Below are 21,998 nucleotides of genomic sequence, written 5' to 3' on the forward strand. Positions count from 1 at the left end.
AAACAAAAAGCAGTTACACGTGGGATTCTAGCTGGAGATGGTATTTATAGTTCTTTTTCTCAGCGAACTGTTGGAGAAAAGGATGTTGAGGTCGTTATAAAGAATAAAGTTCTTAAGAAGAACAAACTCAGACTGGAATGAATTTAAGGATTCATTTGTCGTTTATCTGTTTTGCTAAGACGCACAGCTGTAGTCTGTCGGTTTGATTATTGTACTGCGTCTTAGTCTCGTAGTCTACTATTAGTGAAAGATATAGCTTATTACACCAAAACCGAAACAAAAAGAATGCCATTTTGAGCTGTAAGTAATGCAAAGAAACAAACTTTCAAAGTGGTTTAAATAGGTTCAAGTATTAACCGCAGCAATTCATGTTATGTTTTAAAAGGTTTGGTAGCCCCATCTTTGCTAAAGAGCAGTTACTTTTTTATTTTTTGGGGGTGCTAAATTGAAGAAATTGGATGATCTTCTTATCAGAAATACCATTTATTTTACTTTCACTTAAAAAGAGCGGAAGACTTTAATGTATCCCATGACGCCACGGGCCAAAATTCAGGAAAACCTCCTACTTTATAAGTCCTAGAGATACAGTAAGATTTGTGAATGGAAAGTGGATAAAGGTCAATGACGACGAAGTAACCAAAAAATCTTAGTCGAAGGAAGTGGGTGAGAGAGAGACAGAGAGCAAGTAAGGAAGCGAGCACCTGCTAAGACGAGGATTGTAGCTTTAACGGAAGAATTCAAGAAGAAAAGAGAAAGTCAGTGTACGAGGAGCGACAGCAGAGCGGTCTAGCAGTACAACTGGCAACTAGCTCGATGGAGTTGTGACCTAAGTCTAGTGGAAGCCCTGAGCCGTGACAGTAACCTTATATATATAAGACCGTTGTGGTGTCCCTACCTAGATCCAGTATTCTATTCGGCCGTTCGGTACAGCTACTGCACTGTTCGCTTGGTTCATATTCCCGTCGGGTATTCACAAACCGCAGATTCCATCTGTTTGTCTCTTGACCTGCCTGCCTACACAGTAGACATCACAATCAGACCACGGTAAGTAATGGCATTTTCAGTACATATAGGTAACTTAGGACAAGCTTTTACAGTCTTAATAGAAAGCCATCACAGATCCTAACAAAAAATTTGGTCAATAATCGATCAACCGGTCGATTAACTAATTCGATTATCTTTCAATTTTTTTTACTATTTCTTAAAACTAGTGTGAAAATTTATCGCGATAGTGCCAAATTTTCGTAATTTCAAATTCATATTTTGAACTTCCAGGAAGTCTGATAAATGTGTTGTTCAACGTTTTGGAATGATGAATATTATTTTTAAAATTTCGGAGTTTGTAATGATTGATACTTTAGAACCTCGAGAATAGAGTATTCACATCAGATTTGTATCTATCTAGAGGTTTCCGCTATTGTGTAACTTCCGAACAATCATTTCCAACAAAAGATTTTGGCGGACAGAAGCTGCTTACCGGAAATAAGATAGATTTTTGAGATATTTTTCAAAAAACGGCTCAAATGATCTTCTTTAAACTTCGATATACTCATTGTGTGTTATGAGTCAGTTGCATTCGGTCCATTTAAAGTGCATTTAAGTTAAATATGCACAAAACCCCTGTTTTTTCTATAAAAAAAAACAATTAAATAAGTAAATATAATTCCTGATTTGAGGAATATCGATAGAGCGAAGTTACCACTGAATCAATTTTACGGTTGCTAACCTCCAATTCATTTCGCTTATGCTTGTTTTACGAGTCGTTCAGAAGGCTGTGAATCTCAGATCCGGATCTGAATGTTAAGTTTCAGGTTTGTGTATTTCGACTTGGTTGTATTTGTGTTGTATTTGTATTTGTGAAGTTGTTGCTCTTCTACAGAAGTCTATAATACGTCTAGATCTTAATTGGAGATACTGTATCGCGTTCAAGTCTTCTCATGTTTGAAAGGTGTACCAACTCACCCGTCTCTTACAATATTTCCCAAAATTTTGATTCATACATCTATGCAATAAACTATGAATTTTTGGACCAAATAACTTATTATATTAACGTTTTAAAATTTGTGAAGCTGTACATACATCATCTGAAATGAATTATCTGTTTTGTGTGGTTTTTCTACGACTTCCTTCAGCTGCGTCAATTACGCATAAAATATTTTCCTAGAAAAATTTGGATTAAGGCCATTTCTGGGCTTAGGTTTGGATAGATTTTCCTCATAAGTGCTATTTCAGTGTTATGTACGGACTTACTACTTTAAAATTATTAAATTTCGGATTAGAAGGGAAGTAGCAGACGAAAGTGCAGTTCACTTAATAGATTTTATTAGTTCGAAACTATATTTTTTTTTTTTCCAAAAATGGTACTTATACTGTAAACATGTATAATACTGAAGCCAACTATCTGACTAGTGTTGATAGTAAGTTTCAAGAAACTTTAATGACGCAAACTACGGTAAGAGACAATCGAGTGAGGCGTCAGTCTATGTTTCTTTTTCTGAACTAGGCACTATGGTGTCTTACATTTTGGCTTGGGTCTTCTCAGGAAGTAAAGCTGTCCTGAGAAGGGAAGCAAGCAGTAGTGAGACATGGATTTATTTAACGAACGAAAGTAGGAGTTGTGAGAGCTGCGGAGTTCGTTCCTCCCCCGGACATCCGTGACGTCTCCTCCTCATTAAATAGTTCATCGCAGTTGTGGATGATTATCGCAAAATAAAATTGTAACAGCACAATAAATTATTTCCAATCACTGGCTTTTGAATTAATTTTTTTTTCTTTTTCACTTCTGTGGACATTTTATTGCATTTTATAAATATAGAACAGGAAGTTAAGAAAGTGAACTGAGGCGGATCACCAGCGGACGCACGTTGTGCGTAGTGAGTTGGTGTTGCGTAAATGGATCGCGTGAGCTGGTACTTTGCTGGTGATGCTGTTCCAGTGAGAAGATCCGCAGTATCTTAATCTTCTACTCGGACGAGTCTATGGACTTGCAGCTTCCCCGAGTTTTATACCTTCTCTTACTCTTTACAATAGGAAGATATTGTAATCGTGCTGAATTTCGAGTTTGTTTTCACTCTAGAACCCGTTTTAAGGTCCCTTGATCACGAAAAATAGGTTTTTATTGATTGGTCCAAATGTGTTACACCATATCTCAAAAACAGGAACTTGAAATTTGATACTTGGCTGAGGTGCCAAAAGAGGAAAATTTGTAAAAAAAAATTTGCAACCATTTTGAAATTGACGATTTGTAGAAAAATTATTTAGATTAATTTGCTTTGAATAAAAAAAAAAAAATTTAGTTAGGTATTGTGCGGCAGCATGTTGTTGATGCGTGACCGGAAATGGACCAATCAACAGATGAGTGGACGGTATCCGGTGATAATGGCCGTTTTGAATTGAACTAGAATCACAGGTGCATTTGTAGTGTGGGATAATTACTGAGAGTTGTGCACCATTGTGTGACATGAATGGAACTCGACTGACACAATCAATGGATCAGATGTTTGACTGACTAGGACGGGAGTTTGTAAAGGTAAACTCCTGCTGTGTGGCTGTTGTGCTCTAGTAGGTGTCGTCTCTCTGAGTCACGGTGTGGTCTAGACCTTATCTTCTGCCTCTGATTGGGTTGACCCTAATCAAAGGCTCCTCTTCCTTAAGGCCACTGAGAGCAGGTGCGCATGCATCCCATCAAAGTTCTATTTCGTCATTATTTCCGGTTCCTTATTCTATTAGGAGGCGTTAACTGTGGCTGCTAAGAGGTAATGTCTACAGATTTTCTTGACAACCGCTCCAACTTTGTGTGTGCGTAGATCTGTGTCTTATTTGAAACGTTTTTTCAGGAAAATCCAGGATTGAGGGCCTTTCTGGGAGCAAAATGTGGTTAAGGTCCCCTCTGTGACGTAACGGCCCTATGTTAATAGATTAAAGACAAGTTCAGTAAACATTCGTTAATCGGCATTACTTCTTCAACCAATAGATTGCTCATTTCCTCGAGTAAGGCTCCGGATCTTTTGCAGTCTATACACACACATATATATTCATGACGTTTTCTTTTATCATTTATCTAGAAAATTCCTTTTAGGGCAGTCCTCGAAGAAGGGAAAGGCTTTCCTGTTTGGTTCTTTAAGGCAGGAACTTGAGATTAGCAGTAAAGGAAGACGTGTGAGACAATTGTTTTTTTAGATTCTTTCGAAAATGGTTTCTTTAAACATCCTGTTTAGCTTGCATACACATAGATCTATAAAACGTTCATTTGAATATTAAAAAAAAAAAAAAAAAATTAAGGGTACTTCTGGAAAAGGTAGATACTTAAGATGATCTTAAATGTAGTTGTTGGTACGGCTTACTGAGAGCGTCACGGTATCAAGGTAGAGAAATGAGGAAAGCGCAGTAAGATGCAGCAAACCTGCAGGAGGTCAGCTGGTGCAATTAGAGCGGCAAGATTGTCCTACATGTCTTTCCGATTGTGAAGATGTTCGAAGGTACATGTGGCGCTCCTATCTGCAGCGGAGATCTTATTTTCAGCTTGTTCAGCAAATGGAGTGGCTATCAGAAACAATATTAGCAGTAGCGTAGTTTTTTCATCTGGGTAGGCTGTACCCGTGGTAAATCTTTAGTTCAACACTTATCCTGCCTAACTCTTCCATAGTTTGGGCTGACAAGGCTGTGATTTCTATATTGACCACGTCCTTACATGAAACCATGCCCCATCTATTGAAAGATGATTTTATATATATATATTTAATCGCTTAACTTGGTTTATTTTGCAAAAAGAAATATATGAAATTGCTTACAATTTTGGCCTTTGTTTAAGGAAACTCTAAGCCTCAAATTTATTTTTATCGATTGCATTTTCCATGATTTTCTTTCAACATTGGTCAACTTCCGGCCTTTCATCCATCCAAAGAGTTGAATCAACAGGTTTGTGCAGAGAAGTTGGACTTCGACGTGTCAAAGTTCTGTGCGTATTCACCGCAACAGGTTAATGGACTTTTCATTAAATCTGGAATAGTATTCCCCACGCTATCGATAAAATAAGCCATCATCGGCTTGCGTATAAAATCTCGATCAGAGCATCCTCGATAACACAACATACCAAAGCTTTGATACATAAAATGAAATGGAATTAGAGCTATTTACGCGAGAACCTCGAAAAAAGTGAAAAAATACTTCTATAAAGTTGCCTTTTCGGTTAATGTCCCAAAACTTTTTATTATCGGAAGTTGTAATAGTATGAAAACGTAATAACACCAACAGTATTCTGCGACCTTTAGTGTTTGTCGTGAGCGTCACACTCACCACGGACAGACATTCGACCAAAAACATCCGGTCGAACTTCCACTTAATAATACTAAGTGAAAGGAATCAGTCTAAAAACCCAGTCTAGGCCTCATTAATAAAGAAAGCCTGATTAATGTTGTTTAAAAATAAGCAAAATAAACTTCCTGGTAACTTCATGGTAATTCTAGCTGGTCTACACGAACATTTACCGAGAGAGTTACTCAATATCAGCGCTAGGCAATCTCCACCAACGTAGTGAATTGTGTAATGCAGACTTACATACATTATCTCGTGTAATGTGTAATACAACACTACAGTGTACATGGCCAAATGAGATTTCCTTGTTCTCTGTGAAGGTTACACTCAGTAAACACTTGCCTGTATAACCTGCTCTGTACTGTTGTAATATGTTACCATGGAAACCGTAGATACTTGCAAACTTACGGTATTGTTTACGATTACAAGTGATATTCTAAAAACAGAAAGGAAGTCCTACTTTTTCTCGTGATGATTCGTTTCCAAATTAAGAAGTGAAGTTTTCCATCGAAAATACATTTGTAGGTATACCGAATGTAGAGAAAATCGCAGCGGCCATGGGAGAAAAGAATGGTAACGAATTAATGAAACAAGTGAACAAGATGAATTCACCTAATCATATTCTGGGACTAAAGTAGGAAAGCCGGAACTTTAATATTTACACTGAGTGTGGTCACGGAATTACTCATAAAGTATATAACACTTATATAACCTTCCAAGATACAAGAAACAAACTCGCGCTCCTTAAATATTGTGACGTAAGCCGCATTGTTAGTTTCTGCTTGTTTCTCTTTTTATTTATTGACTGTAAACAACGATATTGTTTGTTTAAAGAGCCTGGTGTGGAGTTCTACTTAGTTGTACAGCCAGACTTATTGGGAGCCCAGCTGGTAAGTTAATGGGTTTGTGTAGGCTGGAGTTACCACGCTATAGGCAGAGTTTCCAAAAATCCAACTTAACTTACCACGAGAAATATAGTGGCTGAGAGATTTGGAAACCCCCAGGAGTGATGCGGGCTGCTTGGAGTTTAGGTTAAGGTGAAAGCTTGGCTCTTTTTTAGGTTAAGGGCCATTTTATGCTTTAGTTCTGTACATATTTTAATAATATCTGTTTTTCATTTCTCAAGTACACAGCCTTCGGTAAAATGTCTTTGAAATAAATATGTTGTTCGACCTACAAGGAGAAGTATCCTCAGCGTGAGAGAGAGCTGCAAATTGAGGAATTATAGTGATTGCGACAAATTTCCGATGTCGAGCTTCCACCGTTCTGAGATCCTCTGAGAACATGGCAGTGGCTTTTACAAATTGGTCCTTTTTTTTTGTCTATTTGTGTGTGATACGTCACCACTATAACTTTGACAATGAGCTTCGAACCTACTTAATTTCTGCACGTAATGTTCCTTTGACGGACGTGATTTAAATGTACAATTCAGTTCCTCATGCTAATGAAATCAGCTGTTTTGGTCTGTTGACATTCACAAACGAAGGTTATGGAGAAGGTTGCATTCTCTTACGATTGTTTCGTTATTCCTAACTTTTTACTTTTTCATACTCAAATACGAGAAAATTCTGCACTTTTAAGAGTTTTTTTCATTTTGGGATTTAGCTAATATTGAGTTCCTAATGACCATTCTTTTTTCAAAAAATAGAAAATTTATATCGCAAAAATATAAAGTCAGATATGTTCAAATCAGATGTTTTATGTAGTTCCTAACACACACTAGAGGAAATTAGGTTCGGTCAAAGTCTATTACTACTAGTACCACGGTAATGGACGATGTTTTCGTTTGTTGAGGTTTTCTAAAAAATGACATTTCTTTGAAATAACATTCTCTTTACAAGGCTGTGATTTCAGCCTTGAACGTTGATCCCCAATTCCTTTTCAAGAAGTTTAAAAAGTACAAAAAATGTCGTAAAGGAAGTTTAATTTAAACCAAAAGATTGACATCTGATGTTTCCTTCAGGAAGCTTGGAGGTTAATCATTTCCACAAAAAGATCCCATGTAATTCTGCTAGAAAATGTAGCTTAGATGTCCGTTTGGAGTTTTTATTGCAAAGTACAATTGGAAGAAATACGCACGCAGTTTAGCCAGGTAAAATAACAACACCTCGCTAGAGTACGTAAGCAGCATGCGTGTATGAGGTACAATGATTTGATCTGCCCAATTATTATTACGCTAAAGGAAAATTTGGAAAAAAAAAACAACAGAAATCCCAAACGCAGTCCAAGGTGGGCAAGATAGGCACTGGAAACTCCAGAGGGGCTGTAAGAGCCATGTAGTTGAGGTTAGGTAGTACACGATTACTCAGCCGCAATCAAAAATAGAATCTCCTTGAGTACACCTGATCGCCTGTTATATAACCTGGGCCACTAATTTACTTCTTTGCGCAATTCTCTTCATGTATAATACTATTTTGGGCAAAAGTGTGTAAGTGGAAGAAGATGTTGGCTGGAGTCAAGACATTGTTTTACGCAACCACTTAATGTTGGCTCTGGAGATTTCACCTTCATTAGTGACGAGCTGCGATTAGTGTGGAAATTACGTAGTTGTATTTTCCTGCAACCGCACAATAATGTGGACAATCGTTCAACCAAAATATCTGCTCGTCTTCGCAGTAAAACACTCGGTTTTTATTTTTTCTTACTCGGTAAGTATTGTGATCTGGTCGAATTTCAGATTTCGACTTTCGTGTTTAGGTCCATATTTGACGAGTCTATGCGAGTAAGTTCGTTACTTAATTACGAAAAGTCGCAGATTTTAAATTTGATATGTTGCTTAGATACCACGAGGTTGTCAAAATAAGATTTTGCACCAAAATTCTTCAGCCGCAAGTATCTCTTTACTCAATGGCCTTTCTCTATACTTAGAAGAAAGTATTCTCTAATTTGAAGAAAATTCGTGAGTTTGAAACTTAAGAATGGCGGAAGTAAAAATCGAGTGAGTGAACACTTTTTTTTAAAAAAAAGTTTTGAACTCTGTGGCCACACACTGGCACCTCAGTTAATTTTGAAACTTTTTTTTAATGAAAAATTAATTTTTTGAACGTTCCTTTCGAAACCCAGTAGAGCCCCAGCTCTCTATCGTGCCACCACACAGATCAATGTACGACACCACTGCCGTGGTATATGACATCCGTTTACGTCATCACGTGCAGAGATCGTGGTCAACAGCTGAAAATTCCCCGGATGTCAACTAATAGATGATCCACTCATGTACAAAATGATAATTGTATGTAAATTACTTGGCGTTGGGCTAACCAGTAATTTACGGAAAATTAATTACAGATCTGTAGGGTAATTTACCTTGACAAGAACTTCATTATCTATTAGTCGAACTGACAGTTAACTGCGTATATTTTAGAGGTGAAGGCAAGTGGACAAGGGCATCGCCAAAAGATTCCCATTGGCTGAGGTATCCAGACATTGCTTTCCCTCACCCTTTATCGCAGGAAGTAATGTAGTATGGCAGATTTTCAATTTATATCGTTATTTCCAAAAATTCACATTTTAAGGTGCAAAGAGTAGAAATTAAACCAAACGAAAGTTTTTTTAATTTTTTACGAATTAGTCCTTAGATGAGGGGGGGTTAATTTTGGGCTTGCAGTTTGTGTAAATTGGACAAATTAATCAATAAGAAGGGATATTACAGAAAGAATCTGCTTTAACACCTACCATTTACCAGAGCACGCCCAAGTTTCTGCAACTTAATGCACGGCTGGATGAATAGTGCCTCAGCACAACTAACCTTCAGTTGGCCAACCTGTCTTTAGTAACAACGCCGTCAACATTGCACGTTGAAAATCTTTTTACCCACTTAGCCTTCTCGATAATTAGAGCGTGAAAATATAAATTATTTCTTATAACATTACTGTTATCACATGTTCCTGTTATTACTGGAACATCTTTGATTTAATTATAATGTTTATAGTTAATTACTTTCTTAAAGATTTAGGAATTAGTGAGTCATAAAACAGAAGCTTATTATTCCACCTGAAGATTATTGTAGAATGCGTCCCTTCTTATAAGGTCCAGAGCCTAACCTAAATCGGTTTAAGCCATAATCCTCTTGTTCCATTAAAGAGAACAGATCAAAGAGTTGACCCCATATAGTTCTGCCAAGAAAAACCATTGGCTTTTCTAACTACGGCCTGAAAATACCAGACGCTTTAAACGATTGCAATTCAAAAGCTTAAAAGCTAAAGCGGCGAAGTAATATCCGGTTACAGCGAGTTTTGATTAGCCGAATATATTTATTTTGTGATAAAAAAATGCGGAATCGATAATTGGAGGTACTAATTACCGAGCAAATATTGAGAAATTGCAGTTATTTACTCAATAGATAAGCGATCGATAAAGGCCAGTTAGACTATCCTTAATACTATAATTAACAGATGTCGGCGATGTTAATAGTTAACAGTAAATTTAAATTAAGAGTCAATTACCTTTCTTTTTAAAAAATTTACCATTTACTGTACCGCTGATAAAAAATATGAAGTGTGGCATTGTCAGTAACTATGTTAATAAAAACACGATTGAACAATCGCATGGCATTTATAGTTCTAATCTGCAAATTTTCTTTTAATTCCTAGATTCATATTTAATCCTTAGCTAAATAATCGATATTACTTTGCATTGTAACCTTAGTGGGAAGGCTAAACAAAACCTTCCCATTTTCGCTTTTGGGTTACAGTAGTGAAATATTACGATGAACATGATTCCAGAATTGGTGTTATTGAGAAGGCAATGAACAGAGAAGCTAGAACTGACAGTATTGTTACTTCGAGGATAGAGATGTTGGAGAAGGAGTCTGGGCTAGAAAGTGGCCAGTGGTCAGCAAGGAAGTAGGTCACTTTCTCATCTACGTCATCTTTCACTCGCACACTCATTCACCTATATTACTCTCACAGATCATCTATTTCGGCTATATTACTCTAGTTACGTAATTCTAATGACGTGCCATACTTCTGTCAGTGACATGACGTATTTTGTAACCTTTCTAGGAACTGATGCATTACTAGGAGAAGCACAAATTATCGTATAAGGCTTTCCTCTGAGCACCTCAAAACAAGTATTTGCCATCGAAGCTCCAAAACTCTATAAAGCGATCGATTTTAGGACGTAAAAATCAATTGATTTTTTTTTGAAAATTGAAAAACTGTTAAATGTGTTAAGTCTGCAGTGCAGGATACTGTCGCTGATTTCATTCGTTGAAGATCGCTTGTTTTAGTGATTTATTTCTGACCGGTTTCGATATTCATTCATTATCAGAGGTTGATCAATTAGTTTTGTTTGGAGAATTTGACTTCAATCAAGTTTCTTACTTCAGAGACTGTTAATGAAATTATATTATTGACAAGTATTTACAACTGTTATGTTTATTTACAAAAACAAAAGAGTTTTGTACATCCTGAGCAAAATTGGTCAGAAATGTAAGCGTGATAGACGGAATAAATCATCGAAATAGAACTTAGGATTCTACATCCCATTGGTTACTTGTTCAATCTTACTACACCTAGTCTGGCAATAAAAACAGATCGCCACGATGTCTTTTAAATAGTCTAACGCATTTCAAATTGCTATTACGAAAGGCAACTTTTTCTTTGAGTACTGGTCTGGACAGTCACTTCCTAGCCACTTCTAAATATCTTTTAATATTTTGCTAAAAATATATTCCTGTATTTTTAACCTTTATTTTTACTGAGTTATTATTATTTTTTTCTTTTTGTACAGATGACGCTAGTGCAGCCAAATTTGGATATGCAAGCGATGATTCGCACTGAACTGAACGAGGATGTCTCCACAAGAGAGAAAGATCTGGAACACATCAAGGAATGGCTAAAACGACAACCACATCTACCACCCTTTGAAGGTACACATGTAAAAAGAACTAACTGTTTACTCTAGATGCTATAAACTGAGGAGCATTTGTCTCGCTGTCCTTCAACACAGAGAATCGTGTCGCAACTAGTTTCGATTCATTCTTAATTATTGTATTTTTGTTCGATCTCTCTCTGCCACGAGTACGGCTGTTGCCATGCATCTTAATACTTATGAAAATACTGGTTTATTATTTATAGCGACCTACCTGCTATCCTTCAGATGGGGTTTCCCTAACTTGACCAACACAGCAGAGCACTTGTTATTATTGCGTAAAGAGAGAGAGATCAAGTGAACTTGACTAGTCAATGTCAGCCTGCAGGTTAGCGACTCGCTGATTGCTGACAGATCAGAGGCTGCACCAGTTTATACTGGTACCTCGGAATTCTTCTAGTACAAGACTCCTAGTACTTCTCTCCTTTGCTTCTGTGTCCAGTGATCTTATCTTCAAGGAATGTCTAAAACCACATCTACGTCACTGGTTTCTCAAATGCGTGTTGGGTTATTCCAATAAATGCTATATTTAATTCGAAATTATATAATATTTCCAAAAATAATAACTACAGATTAGATAAACAGCAAAATGGTAATTTCGTCTTCGATTCGTGACGCAATATTCTGCACTAAACCATCTCCCTTCGATACAGAATTAAAAGAAATAAAAAATGTAATTATTGGAAATAGAATATAATCTTAACCTCAAATCTAGAGAGTAACTGTCACAGTGTTAACCAAGAATAATAACAGAGCAATACATTCAAATTTGAGTAACTCTTGTATTTAAAATGATGCAATAATAATAAGTAGTAATAAAATAAAAATCTTAAATTAGACTTGATAAGTTAGGAAACAATGTATGACTAAATATTAAATATGGAGTTGCTCAAATTGTTGCTCGTAATATTACGATATTCGCTCGCTTAAAGGAGGTTATATTTAGTTATGTTCTTTGCTGTTATTTTTATCCAATTTTACACATGTCAATTAAAGTACGGAAATTCACTGCGGAAATGATTGAGAGTCCTTTTTTGTAAAAACCATGACGTGAAAAACAAAAATCTTGGCTGGGCACCCGCATGACTTTCACTTACTCATTTCAAGGTTTTGACTTTTACAGTTTTTTTTTTTCAAATTCAGAATTTCAAAATATAATTAATTGTTACCAGCATTACATAATATGTACGAACTGTTTCTTACAATAATAAGACTCTTTTGAGTGAAGCAACTCGATCTATATACCAACTCGATTTATACCAACTCGATCTATACCAAATCGATCTATACCAAATCGATCTATCATAAAAGAGCGCTAAAACGAATTTTCCTAGAAAGTAAGTTTATCGAAATAAAGGTTATAGAGATACTTGTGCACAAAAAGTGCCTCCAAGTTACAGAAAAACGTTTAGGAGTCATTTTCATATCAGAAAGAATTTTAACTTTTCGAAATTAGATTTTTGATTTATGGTGACCATAAACATTCAGACAGAATAGAACGCACCCAATCTGTTCATAGAACCCACTGTTTTCGGGGGTCACAATTCCTCAAAGCGGGTATTTCCGGTGAAAACTTAAAGACCTGCCTTATCTCAATACTTCCTGTTAAGAAGCACAAGAGAAACTGAGCTTTGAGAAGCAGCTCGTTGTTCCACATCATCCACACAAACCTGTGACATTAACGATCCAATAACTTTGCCCTTTTGACAGATGACGGCCGAATTATGACATTTCTACGAGGATGTAAGTTCTCATTGGAGAAAACCAAGAGAAAACTGGACATGTATTTTACGATGAGAGCTGCAGTTCCGGAGTTCTTCAGCAATCGAGATCCAACCAGGAAGGAGTTCAAGGAAGTTATGGATATTTTGTGAGTTCACCTCTTTTAACCAGTTTTGGAATTTTCATTATAAAAGATATTGCCTTGATATTTTAGATGTTTTTTCTCTCTCTCTCTTTCTGATGAATGTAATTATTGAATTGCAATACTTAATATCATTGGCTGTGCCGTCATCTAACATGATAACTACTAGTCAGTGAAATGATGTTGCAATTCGTGAGCAACAAATTGAAATAAATCAATGAGTAGACAGAATATTCCAACTTAATTAGTACTACGTCAAGGATATGCCCCAAGAAACAGTCAGCTATCTCTAGATGATTACGGTTGGAGGTTACTTCGACATTTGGATGTCAAATTAGTTTTGTTTTTTTGTCAGCCTAGAAACTGCTCCTTTAAATTTTGTCAAGGAAGCGGAAGACCTACATTTTAGTAGGACTTAACTTGAATGAGCATAAAGTTTTGTTTTTGCAATTTAATTAACAAAGTAGTGATTAATAAAAAACCAAAAACAAATTTCCAATGCACATGACACTACAAGAAAAAGTAGTGGGTGAGAAAGATGAACTTAGTGCAGTCTATCAATTTCCTGTGGCACTTTTAGAGATTTTCCTAATTGTTTAAAGCCAAAAATAAATTCATGAATGTAACTAGGGATGAAACTGTGCGGTAGGACAGTTGTATAAGGGTTGATCGACAAAAAGTGCACGAAAATAGTGTAACGTTGAAAAACACCCAACTTTGACAATTTTTTTTCTCTTTTTCTATAAAAGATAAAATTCCCAAAGTTTCTTTAAATTATAGGGCAAACCCTCCTTTATAACAGTAATTTTTTTTGCAACAACCCAGATCTAATAGATTTCGAGAAAAAGTTGCCGAAAATGAGCTAAAACGGCGTTTTCAAAAAATCTTCTTCTTCTTCTTCTTGTTACCTTTTTTTTGTAAACAACTAAACGCGCAAATGATTTTTTTTTAAATATATCTTATCTTTAATTGGAGCCTAATGGAGAGGAGCCAATTGCTGGTATACGTTTCAGCGTTCAGCAGCTGGCTGCAGGTGCTTCATAAATTTTGTTTTTACTAATACAAAATTTTGGCAAAAGCAGAAATAAACTTTGTTTTAATAAAATTCATTTCTTCAACTCGAAGCTGAATTCAAATTCATTAAATTGGTTAAATATGTTTGCCAAATAAGATATGAGTTGATCAAATTAAGTTCTGTAACTGTAACCTTTGTTTTCTAGAAAAACTGTAGCCTCCGAATTGTTTCGATTTTTAAAATTTTGTATTCTTTCACCGCCTCTTTGTTTTAATGAGAGTCCCCAGATTGTAGCCAGATGATGTAGAGTATGCCGCTCCACACTCCTGATTTAGTACCTTCCGTTCCCCAAAAATTCAAATAATTGATTTAGTTCTGTTTGAGTATAGCCACTTCCCACCATTGCCTGGCCTGCCAGCGAACGGCCGCCGAGTGATTGTGATGCGCACTCTGGATCCGAAGGGTGAACTACCCAGCGTTACGGAAGCAATGAAGGCGGTGCTGATGATCGGCGACATCCGACTGAAAGAGGAGCTGACGGGCGTGGCCGGTGATGTCTACATCTTCGACGCGTCCATCGCAACGCCCTCCCATTTCGCCACCCACTTCTCCAAGTTCACGCCTGCGCTCATCAAGAAGTTTTTAATCTGTGTTCAGGTTAGCATGCTTTTAAGTAGTGATTTTCTTTTATAATTGTTCAAATAAGCTAGTTAGCTGTAAAGGGCGATATCGCCATTCTCTTCATTAACCAGAATCCTGCCTTACTTTTGGAGCCTTTTAGCCCAGCTCATTGCCACTGTACCAATAGAGTCTGTACATCCGTTTATATGAATCATACTCCATTACCATTTGTGATCACAGTAAAATGCCTTGGAATGCACAGTGACAAGCAACTTCAGTGGAACGTACACAGTAAGATCAGGAAATGAATAGACAGCTGAACAGATTTCTGGAAAGCCTAAACAAGAGGCAACAAAGTAATAATTTACAACACTCAGACTGTCTGGGTCCACAGACTTGAACTGTGGGATCCAGCAGACATTGCAATTCCTGTCGTTTAAATCCCTCCAATCTAAAATCATTCTCGATGCTCCTCCAAACTGACCATTCATTAGATCTAATGAAACCCAATTATAAAAAACATTCCACCCTTCCTTATCTCAGCATCCCATTCCCTAGGCAATCCCAATCTGAAACACCGTTTGGTGACTTCCACGGAATTGTCGAGAAAGTGAATCATCTGTCAAGTAAAGAGGAACTTCCGCTTAAGCCATTTTCTTCAGCTATGACGTAATCATATCTGTGACAGAGGCGCCACGCTAGCCGAGCGGTTAGAGGCGAGTCCTGCGAAGCTAATATGTATTGTGGTACTGGGTTCGATTCCCGGTCTTAGGCCTTGGATTTTATTTATTGTTGAATGAGAAATAGTAAAGTACGTTTGCTAGTCGCCTCCGTCCAAGACACCTAGTAAATGGTAGTTGGATGTTAAGCCCCGCCTGAAAAAATAGGCGATTACTTTACTTTACATATCTGTGACTGTCCTAACCGGAAAAGCAAGAAACCGGATTTCTATTGTTAGCGATTTTTCATCAAGAGCACGCTTAGCGCATAAAGACGCAATTTCTACGTAATAAAAACTCCTTTAGAACTGCTGCTGTTCATACAAGTTTTCTTCATTCTCGACGTTCACTATCATCCAAAGAAATTTTATATTTATACATTTTTTGTTTGTTTTAATCTTAAAAACTTTTGGTAAACTTTCAACTGATTTCTTATATCACATTTGCATGAGCTTTTAGGAGATTTGAAACCATAATTAAAACCTACTTTAATACTTCTGGCAGGAAGGTTATCCAGTGAAGCTGAAGGAAGTACACGTGATCAACACCACACCCATGGTGGACACTATCATCAACTTTGTGAAACCATTTCTCAAGGAGAAGATCAAAAACAGGGTAAGCATTGCTCTACTTCTCTCAGGACTCTCTGGAGTGCGCAGGTGTAGGTATGTGACAGACAGAAGCATTAATTACATCAAACTGATGTAACCATCTCTGATGAAGAATGAAATCCTGTTTCTATGGAAACAAAAACAACACCAAATTTCTGGCAACCTTCCGAATATTTTATGTCCATCTCATCAAGTAGATTAAATATTGGTACAAACAGTTAACAAAAATCCAAAATGTTCAAAGTCACCAACTATTCGAAGTGATACCATTTTATAAACCATTTCTTGGGCCTTGTACACCATTTCTTACGCAACATTCCTAGCTAATACCGAGAGTTTAATTGAATGTGGCTAAAATGATAAGTTGGAAGGAAATCAGAAGCGGAAATCTCCTGTTGAGGATTTTTTCATTATCTTTCAAGAAAAACCTACCCAGATCGGTTTTCTATTATATTAATAGAGGAAGTGCTCTAAGAAAGAGAGTGAAGTGAGTAATGATAAGTTTGGTTCTGTGTTTAGATCCACGTGCATCCAGATCTTGAATCCCTGCACAAGCAGATACCCAAGGAGATACTGCCCACGGAATATGGCGGCGATGCAGGACCAATCGCCGCTATCAATGGTAAATTGAAGTATAAGTTAATGCATTATTTGATATAAATAAATGTAAATTATATATCTATTGTTTCATAAGAATATTAAGATTTCTCTGAATGGATGCTCAGGCTTGACATCGTGATATCCTCCCTCACGGCCAGAATATACGAAATACAAGTAATTGATTGATAATATAAATAGTAGCACACCAAGTGCTAAAAACATTTTTTCAATGGAAAAAAACTACTGAATGGAAATTAACCATTTATTTGTTCATGAATTATTGCATAAAATCATCAATCAAATCGTCATTTAAAATATTGATTTTGCCCAAAACGATGTAGGACTGACTCATTGTCAGTTTAAATAATATGTCTTAAATTGATATGAGACAAAAAATAATTGCTGCCTGTTTTCTCTTACATGACATCAACATTTTTGATGTAATAATGTAATTTTTTTGGTGGTATAGTTTGTATGCTTGATACGTTACTATAGCGACTAAGCTCGAAGTAGTTTTTTAACAATCGAGCGGAGAATTATCAGTAAATAGACTAAGAGCAAGTAGAAATAACTCTAGATTCAATAGGTTAATGATTTGTATTAATATTAGCTTATAAATGGTGTCTGGCCAGATTATCCTCGTACTAGGGCCGATTAACCCTTTCACTTTAATACATTCAGCCCTTTCTCTATCTTCCAATTTGTAAATCTTTTTTCTGTACGAGGTGTGGCTATTAAATGACTAGACTATTGCTCTAAAACAATTTATTTTTAAATTTATACATATTTAGTTATTATCACCTTCAATATACACCCTTCTCCTATCCTTACAACGCTCCATGCGAATTTACCATTGTTCGAAACAGTGCTGGAAGTCTTTCTCTGTGAGCTCCTGCCGCTTTTTCTTTCACACAGCTTCAACGGACTGAAATCGTGTTCTCCTTTTAATGCAGATTTGACTTTGAGGAACAGATCTAAAGTCACATTGGGGGCAGGTCAGGCGAATAAGGCGGTTGTGAGCGTTGTCTTGAGAAACCCGTGACTTGTTCTTCCACAAATCGGGTCGTTTTTTTTCCTTACTCTTTCACGGAGTTGAGCAAGCACCTCACCGGTAGTAATGTTGATTAATTATAATCGGATATTTTCAACCGTTTTTAGACGTGGAAGGGCCGACCCGGACGGTCATCATCTCCGACGTCTTCTCGGCCATCTTGGAAACGCTTGAACCACTCAAAAACTAGCGCACGTGCATTAAACATAAACCATAAACTTCTTTTAATAAAAGATATGTTTCAGTAACGGTTTTATCCAGTATCATGTGAAATTTCACGACAATTCGTTGCTCTACAACATGTGTAGTATCATGTTTTCGGCAAAACGAAACTAACACTTTTTACACAAAAGACGGTTCCGGCCAGACAGATTTCTGTGCAAAAACACGTGAGACGCTGCAATCGAAAGAGAAGGCTTTACGGTGCACAGCTATCGGTCGTTAGGATTTGGCGCTTGCATAGTTCTTCTGTAGCAGCATCAGTCTCATTATTTGATAGCCACACCTCGTATTTTTTCTTCTTGCATGACCCTAAATTGGTCTTTTAATTTCTTCTTTTGATTGTATTAGTTATCCAATTATCACACTATCGATGAGTTAGAGAGAACCAAAATTTTTTATTACAGCACCTAAAATTATTTTTCCAGCAAAATGGTTGGAGAAGATGATCTCTTACAAGGACTGGTTCCTAGAGCAGGAGAAGTTGAAGGCAGACGAAAGTAAACGTCCCGGTAAACCAAAGACCTACGGCGACCTGTTCGGCATGGAAGGCTCTTTCAAGCAATTGACCATCGACTAGGCAAGCAAACAGCTGTTTGCGTCTTGAAATTGTTTGTTGAAACAAAGCGAAAGAAACAAACAACTAACAACAAACAAAGAAAAATCAAATTAGTTACTTCGTGTATTCACACAAACAAATACACTACTACATTTAATACTTCACTCACAGAATGCACTCTCACTTCAAATCATTCAAGAAAATCTCAGTCCTTACCCTTTAAAGTACATTCGAAATACGTTTGGAATATTTCAGATTTTTGGTGTTATTATAATGAAGTTCTGTTTCCATGACAACGCTACAAGGCAGTTTCATTACATCAGCATGAAAACATCCAAATCCTTACAGTCACATATGGTTCCTAGATATTAATATAATGACTAATGTACTATATATAAATATTAATATTAAGGAAGATAATATATAAATCAAAATTAAAGTACTATAAAGTAATATATATTTTGTTAATAAATAGTGTATATAATATTTTAAATAAAAGAGTTTTTACCATGTTAGGACATTTATCTTATTCACAATCATACCAGATTACTTCTATTCATTTTTAGAGTAGTCTGACACGGTGCTAGATCGGGCACCTAAGCCTTCTTAGGGTAGATTCTCCCTTGGGATGCTGAATTTCGGATTGAAATCCTTATTTTACTTCTACTAATTAAATTTGTTCAAGCACCTTAGCTGTATCAAAAATGTCTGCTTTTATTAAATTAAACATATTAAACGACAAAACCGTATCTAATTATAATGTAATCGCATAAATTCATGCTAGAATCTTGTTTGCAGAACAGTATTAAGATGTAAGTCGTATATGTGAACACGCGGCTTGCCTATCTTAAACCATATTAGTCTGTGCGACTTAAAAGTTTTGTCTTCGTAAGAACACTGGAGGCTTTGCGGAGATTACCAATTATTTTGTATGTTCAAGTAGCTTGATATCCTTCGACCAGTTCCTGATCATTTACTTCCACACAAGTTACTCTCTAAAGCAACCATGAAACCTTGGAAGTAATTGAATTTAAATAAATTTCAAGATCTCTTGCATTGTTAAGTTGGGAATGAAATATATCGATCAACCCCCTTTGAAAAAAAAATTGTTGGATACGCTTTTGTAGTGTGTAACAAAGCTTGAGGTTCAGTTTTCAATTATAGCCCAGTTAGTTCATAGAAATACCGCTAGGTTGCAGGAGAACTATTTCTTTGGGTGCGTTCCACTTGGCGACCACAACGACCAAAACATACTTTCAGGCGTTCCACTTGGCGACCGCGGTCGTTGTGGTCGTGGCGAAAACGTCACTAATGACGTCATTATTTTCGCCCACACAACGACCACAACGCCCCATCTATAGAGCTGGGTCGAAGTGGGCGTTCAGAGTTGGCGCAATTTTTAAAACAAAATATGGCGACCGAAAAAATTATCTCATGTAAATGAAAGTATTATTTCATGTAAATAATAGAATGTGTTTCTCGAAAGTCTACAAAAAATAAATAAATAAATATTTACTTATCCCTTTACACACTAAATCACTGAATAACACAAAATCATTTACCTGAAATAACTTTTAAATTCTTCATTTGAATAAAGATCAATTACTCTGATAGCTAATAATACGTGGCCTAAGTTTTCGCTTTTTATCATTGCAATTTTGTAAAATTACATTCGACTCTAATCGGAACTAGATAAAGAACTTTCTAAAGCATTATTAATAAATATCCAACTGTTGCCACAAAAGACATTTTAATTTTATTTAAATGTAAATTTTATAAATACTCCAAAATGTAATATAAAAAATTGAATTATATATATTCTTTTAATATAAGTCAACTTTACCAATAATTAATAAAGTTTATTATAACTGCTTATAAATGGGGTTTAAATTAAAAAATAACCTCTTCAAGCTTCTAACTTATTTTCGAGGCCGCCATATGCAATGTTTACATGAACGGTTAAAACGCCCACAGTCCGTTCCACTTGGGTTTTCGATCGCAACGCTCACAAGCAAGTGGAACGGCCAAAATCGCGGTCGTGGTCGTGGTCGTTGTGGTCGCCAAGTGGAACGCACCCTTTATAGTTCGTCTTAACCAAATTAAATCTACTACAGGTCACTTGGTCGCACTAGGTAAACAACACACCAATCGTGAATACTGGTTTAAAAAAATCAAGAGCACGCTAACTACCTGAGAAAAGTTTCTAATTAAAGAGTTCGCATAATTCTACGTCGTCCATTAATGAAGGCTGGCCGTGCCTTGCGGAAAACTCGAAGAAGCTTCAATACACTCACATTTCTGGTTTATTATTATTATTCCATCTCTGTATGATGCCATCACATTTGGTAGAAATTGGTTATCTGACAATTTGGTTAGGTCCGCATTGCTGGATAAAATTGACACGCTTAAATAAGGAGCTTAGGTTAGAGGCGAGACAGGGTTGCCAACTGCCCTTTTTTAACACCTGGTTGTACTTGTCCTTTCTTAAATTAGGAGGCCTACAAAGGTGAGATTTACCAATCAAGGTATTGGATTTTATTTTAATAAAATAAATTATTAGCGAAGTACATTTGCTAGTCGCTTCCGTCTACGACATTGTGATCGGTAATTCGATAATTTACAGAGAGCTAATTGAACCCTAATTATATGGAGTTTGAGGAAAGAAGTGACGAAGCTCTTATCCTAACGGGATAGGATAAAATATTTTAAAAAGCTGGAACTAAAGGACGGAGACTGAACAAGTCGCCAATGTTAGTTATGCATAGTAGGAGATAATTAAGAGAAGATACGAGCAAGGTCAGTGCTCTGCAGCACAATGGAAGCTGCCGCAGCTACTGGCGACAAGTTTGTAGCACGCTATTGTTAGTTAGTAACTAATTAACAAGTTCTGCTATCATGATCAAACTCAGACACTGGCACCCCTAGTGAACAGGGCAATAGTTACTGCAGTGCGCAGTCGCAGTTCAAATTTTTGAAACTTAGAATTTGTTTTTTAGAAAGATAGTTTTCAATATTTAACCTCTTCATTTTAACAAAATGAAATTAGACTTCTGTAGTAAAGTATTTTTTATAATAAGATCTTCATACTGAAAACTCTCATTTTCTTTAAATTTGGAAAATTGTTCATATTTAATTCTTATTATCATTACACAAGGATCGAACGTTTTTGAGAAATGGCGTCTTATAGAATATTTGGTTACGCTCTTAAATGAACATGCACCGAGATATTCTGCATTTAACGTAAGGTAACATTGATTGCGTTATTCTAATTTTATGTACAAAATATTTCTCCGCCTAGGTCACACCTAATGTTACTTTTTATTATAAGTAAAGTAATCGCCTATTTTTCAGGCGGCGCTTAACGTCCAAACTAGCAATTTAGATCGTCGAAGACGGTACCATATTAAAAGTAGCTGGAAAGAATAATTCCTTTCTCATGGATTCCTTGATTATGGTCGACATGACTTGTCCAGCACAAATAGAAAATTATGACATGTAATACGACATGTAATACTCGTAACTAGGTAGTAACTACTTTCAACCACAGTTTACTAG

General features: G+C 36.3%; 1 protein-coding gene across 1 annotated transcript; it reads left to right on the forward strand.

Annotated features, from left to right (window-relative positions):
• The first annotated feature begins 819 nt into the window (after positions 1-819).
• On the forward strand, positions 820-18,958 carry LOC141460327 (alpha-tocopherol transfer protein-like). Its single transcript, XM_074140231.1, has 7 exons — positions 820-1,044; positions 11,044-11,182; positions 12,895-13,054; positions 14,453-14,720; positions 15,908-16,018; positions 16,534-16,636; positions 18,313-18,958. The coding sequence occupies exons 2-7, from the start codon at positions 11,044-11,046 to the stop codon at positions 18,462-18,464; spliced, it is 933 nt and encodes a 310-aa protein (XP_073996332.1). The 5' UTR covers positions 820-1,044; the 3' UTR covers positions 18,465-18,958.
• Positions 18,959-21,998: the final 3,040 nt, after the last annotated feature.

This window comes from Rhodnius prolixus, unplaced genomic scaffold (assembly GCF_049639745.1).
Source record: "Rhodnius prolixus isolate KJV_2025 unplaced genomic scaffold, Rpr scaffold_6, whole genome shotgun sequence".
Classification (NCBI taxonomy): Eukaryota; Metazoa; Arthropoda; class Insecta; order Hemiptera; family Reduviidae; genus Rhodnius; species Rhodnius prolixus.

Excerpts from the sequence above, each read along its gene's own strand:
- LOC141460327 (XM_074140231.1), top strand. The coding sequence starts at position 11,044 with ATGACGCTAGTGCAGCCAAATTTGGATATGCAAGCGATGATTCGCACT. Across the intron at positions 11,183-12,894 it reads ACATCTACCACCCTTTGAAG|ATGACGGCCGAATTATGACA; the intron begins GTACACATGTAA and ends CCCTTTTGACAG. Across the intron at positions 14,721-15,907 it reads AGTTTTTAATCTGTGTTCAG|GAAGGTTATCCAGTGAAGCT; the intron begins GTTAGCATGCTT and ends TACTTCTGGCAG.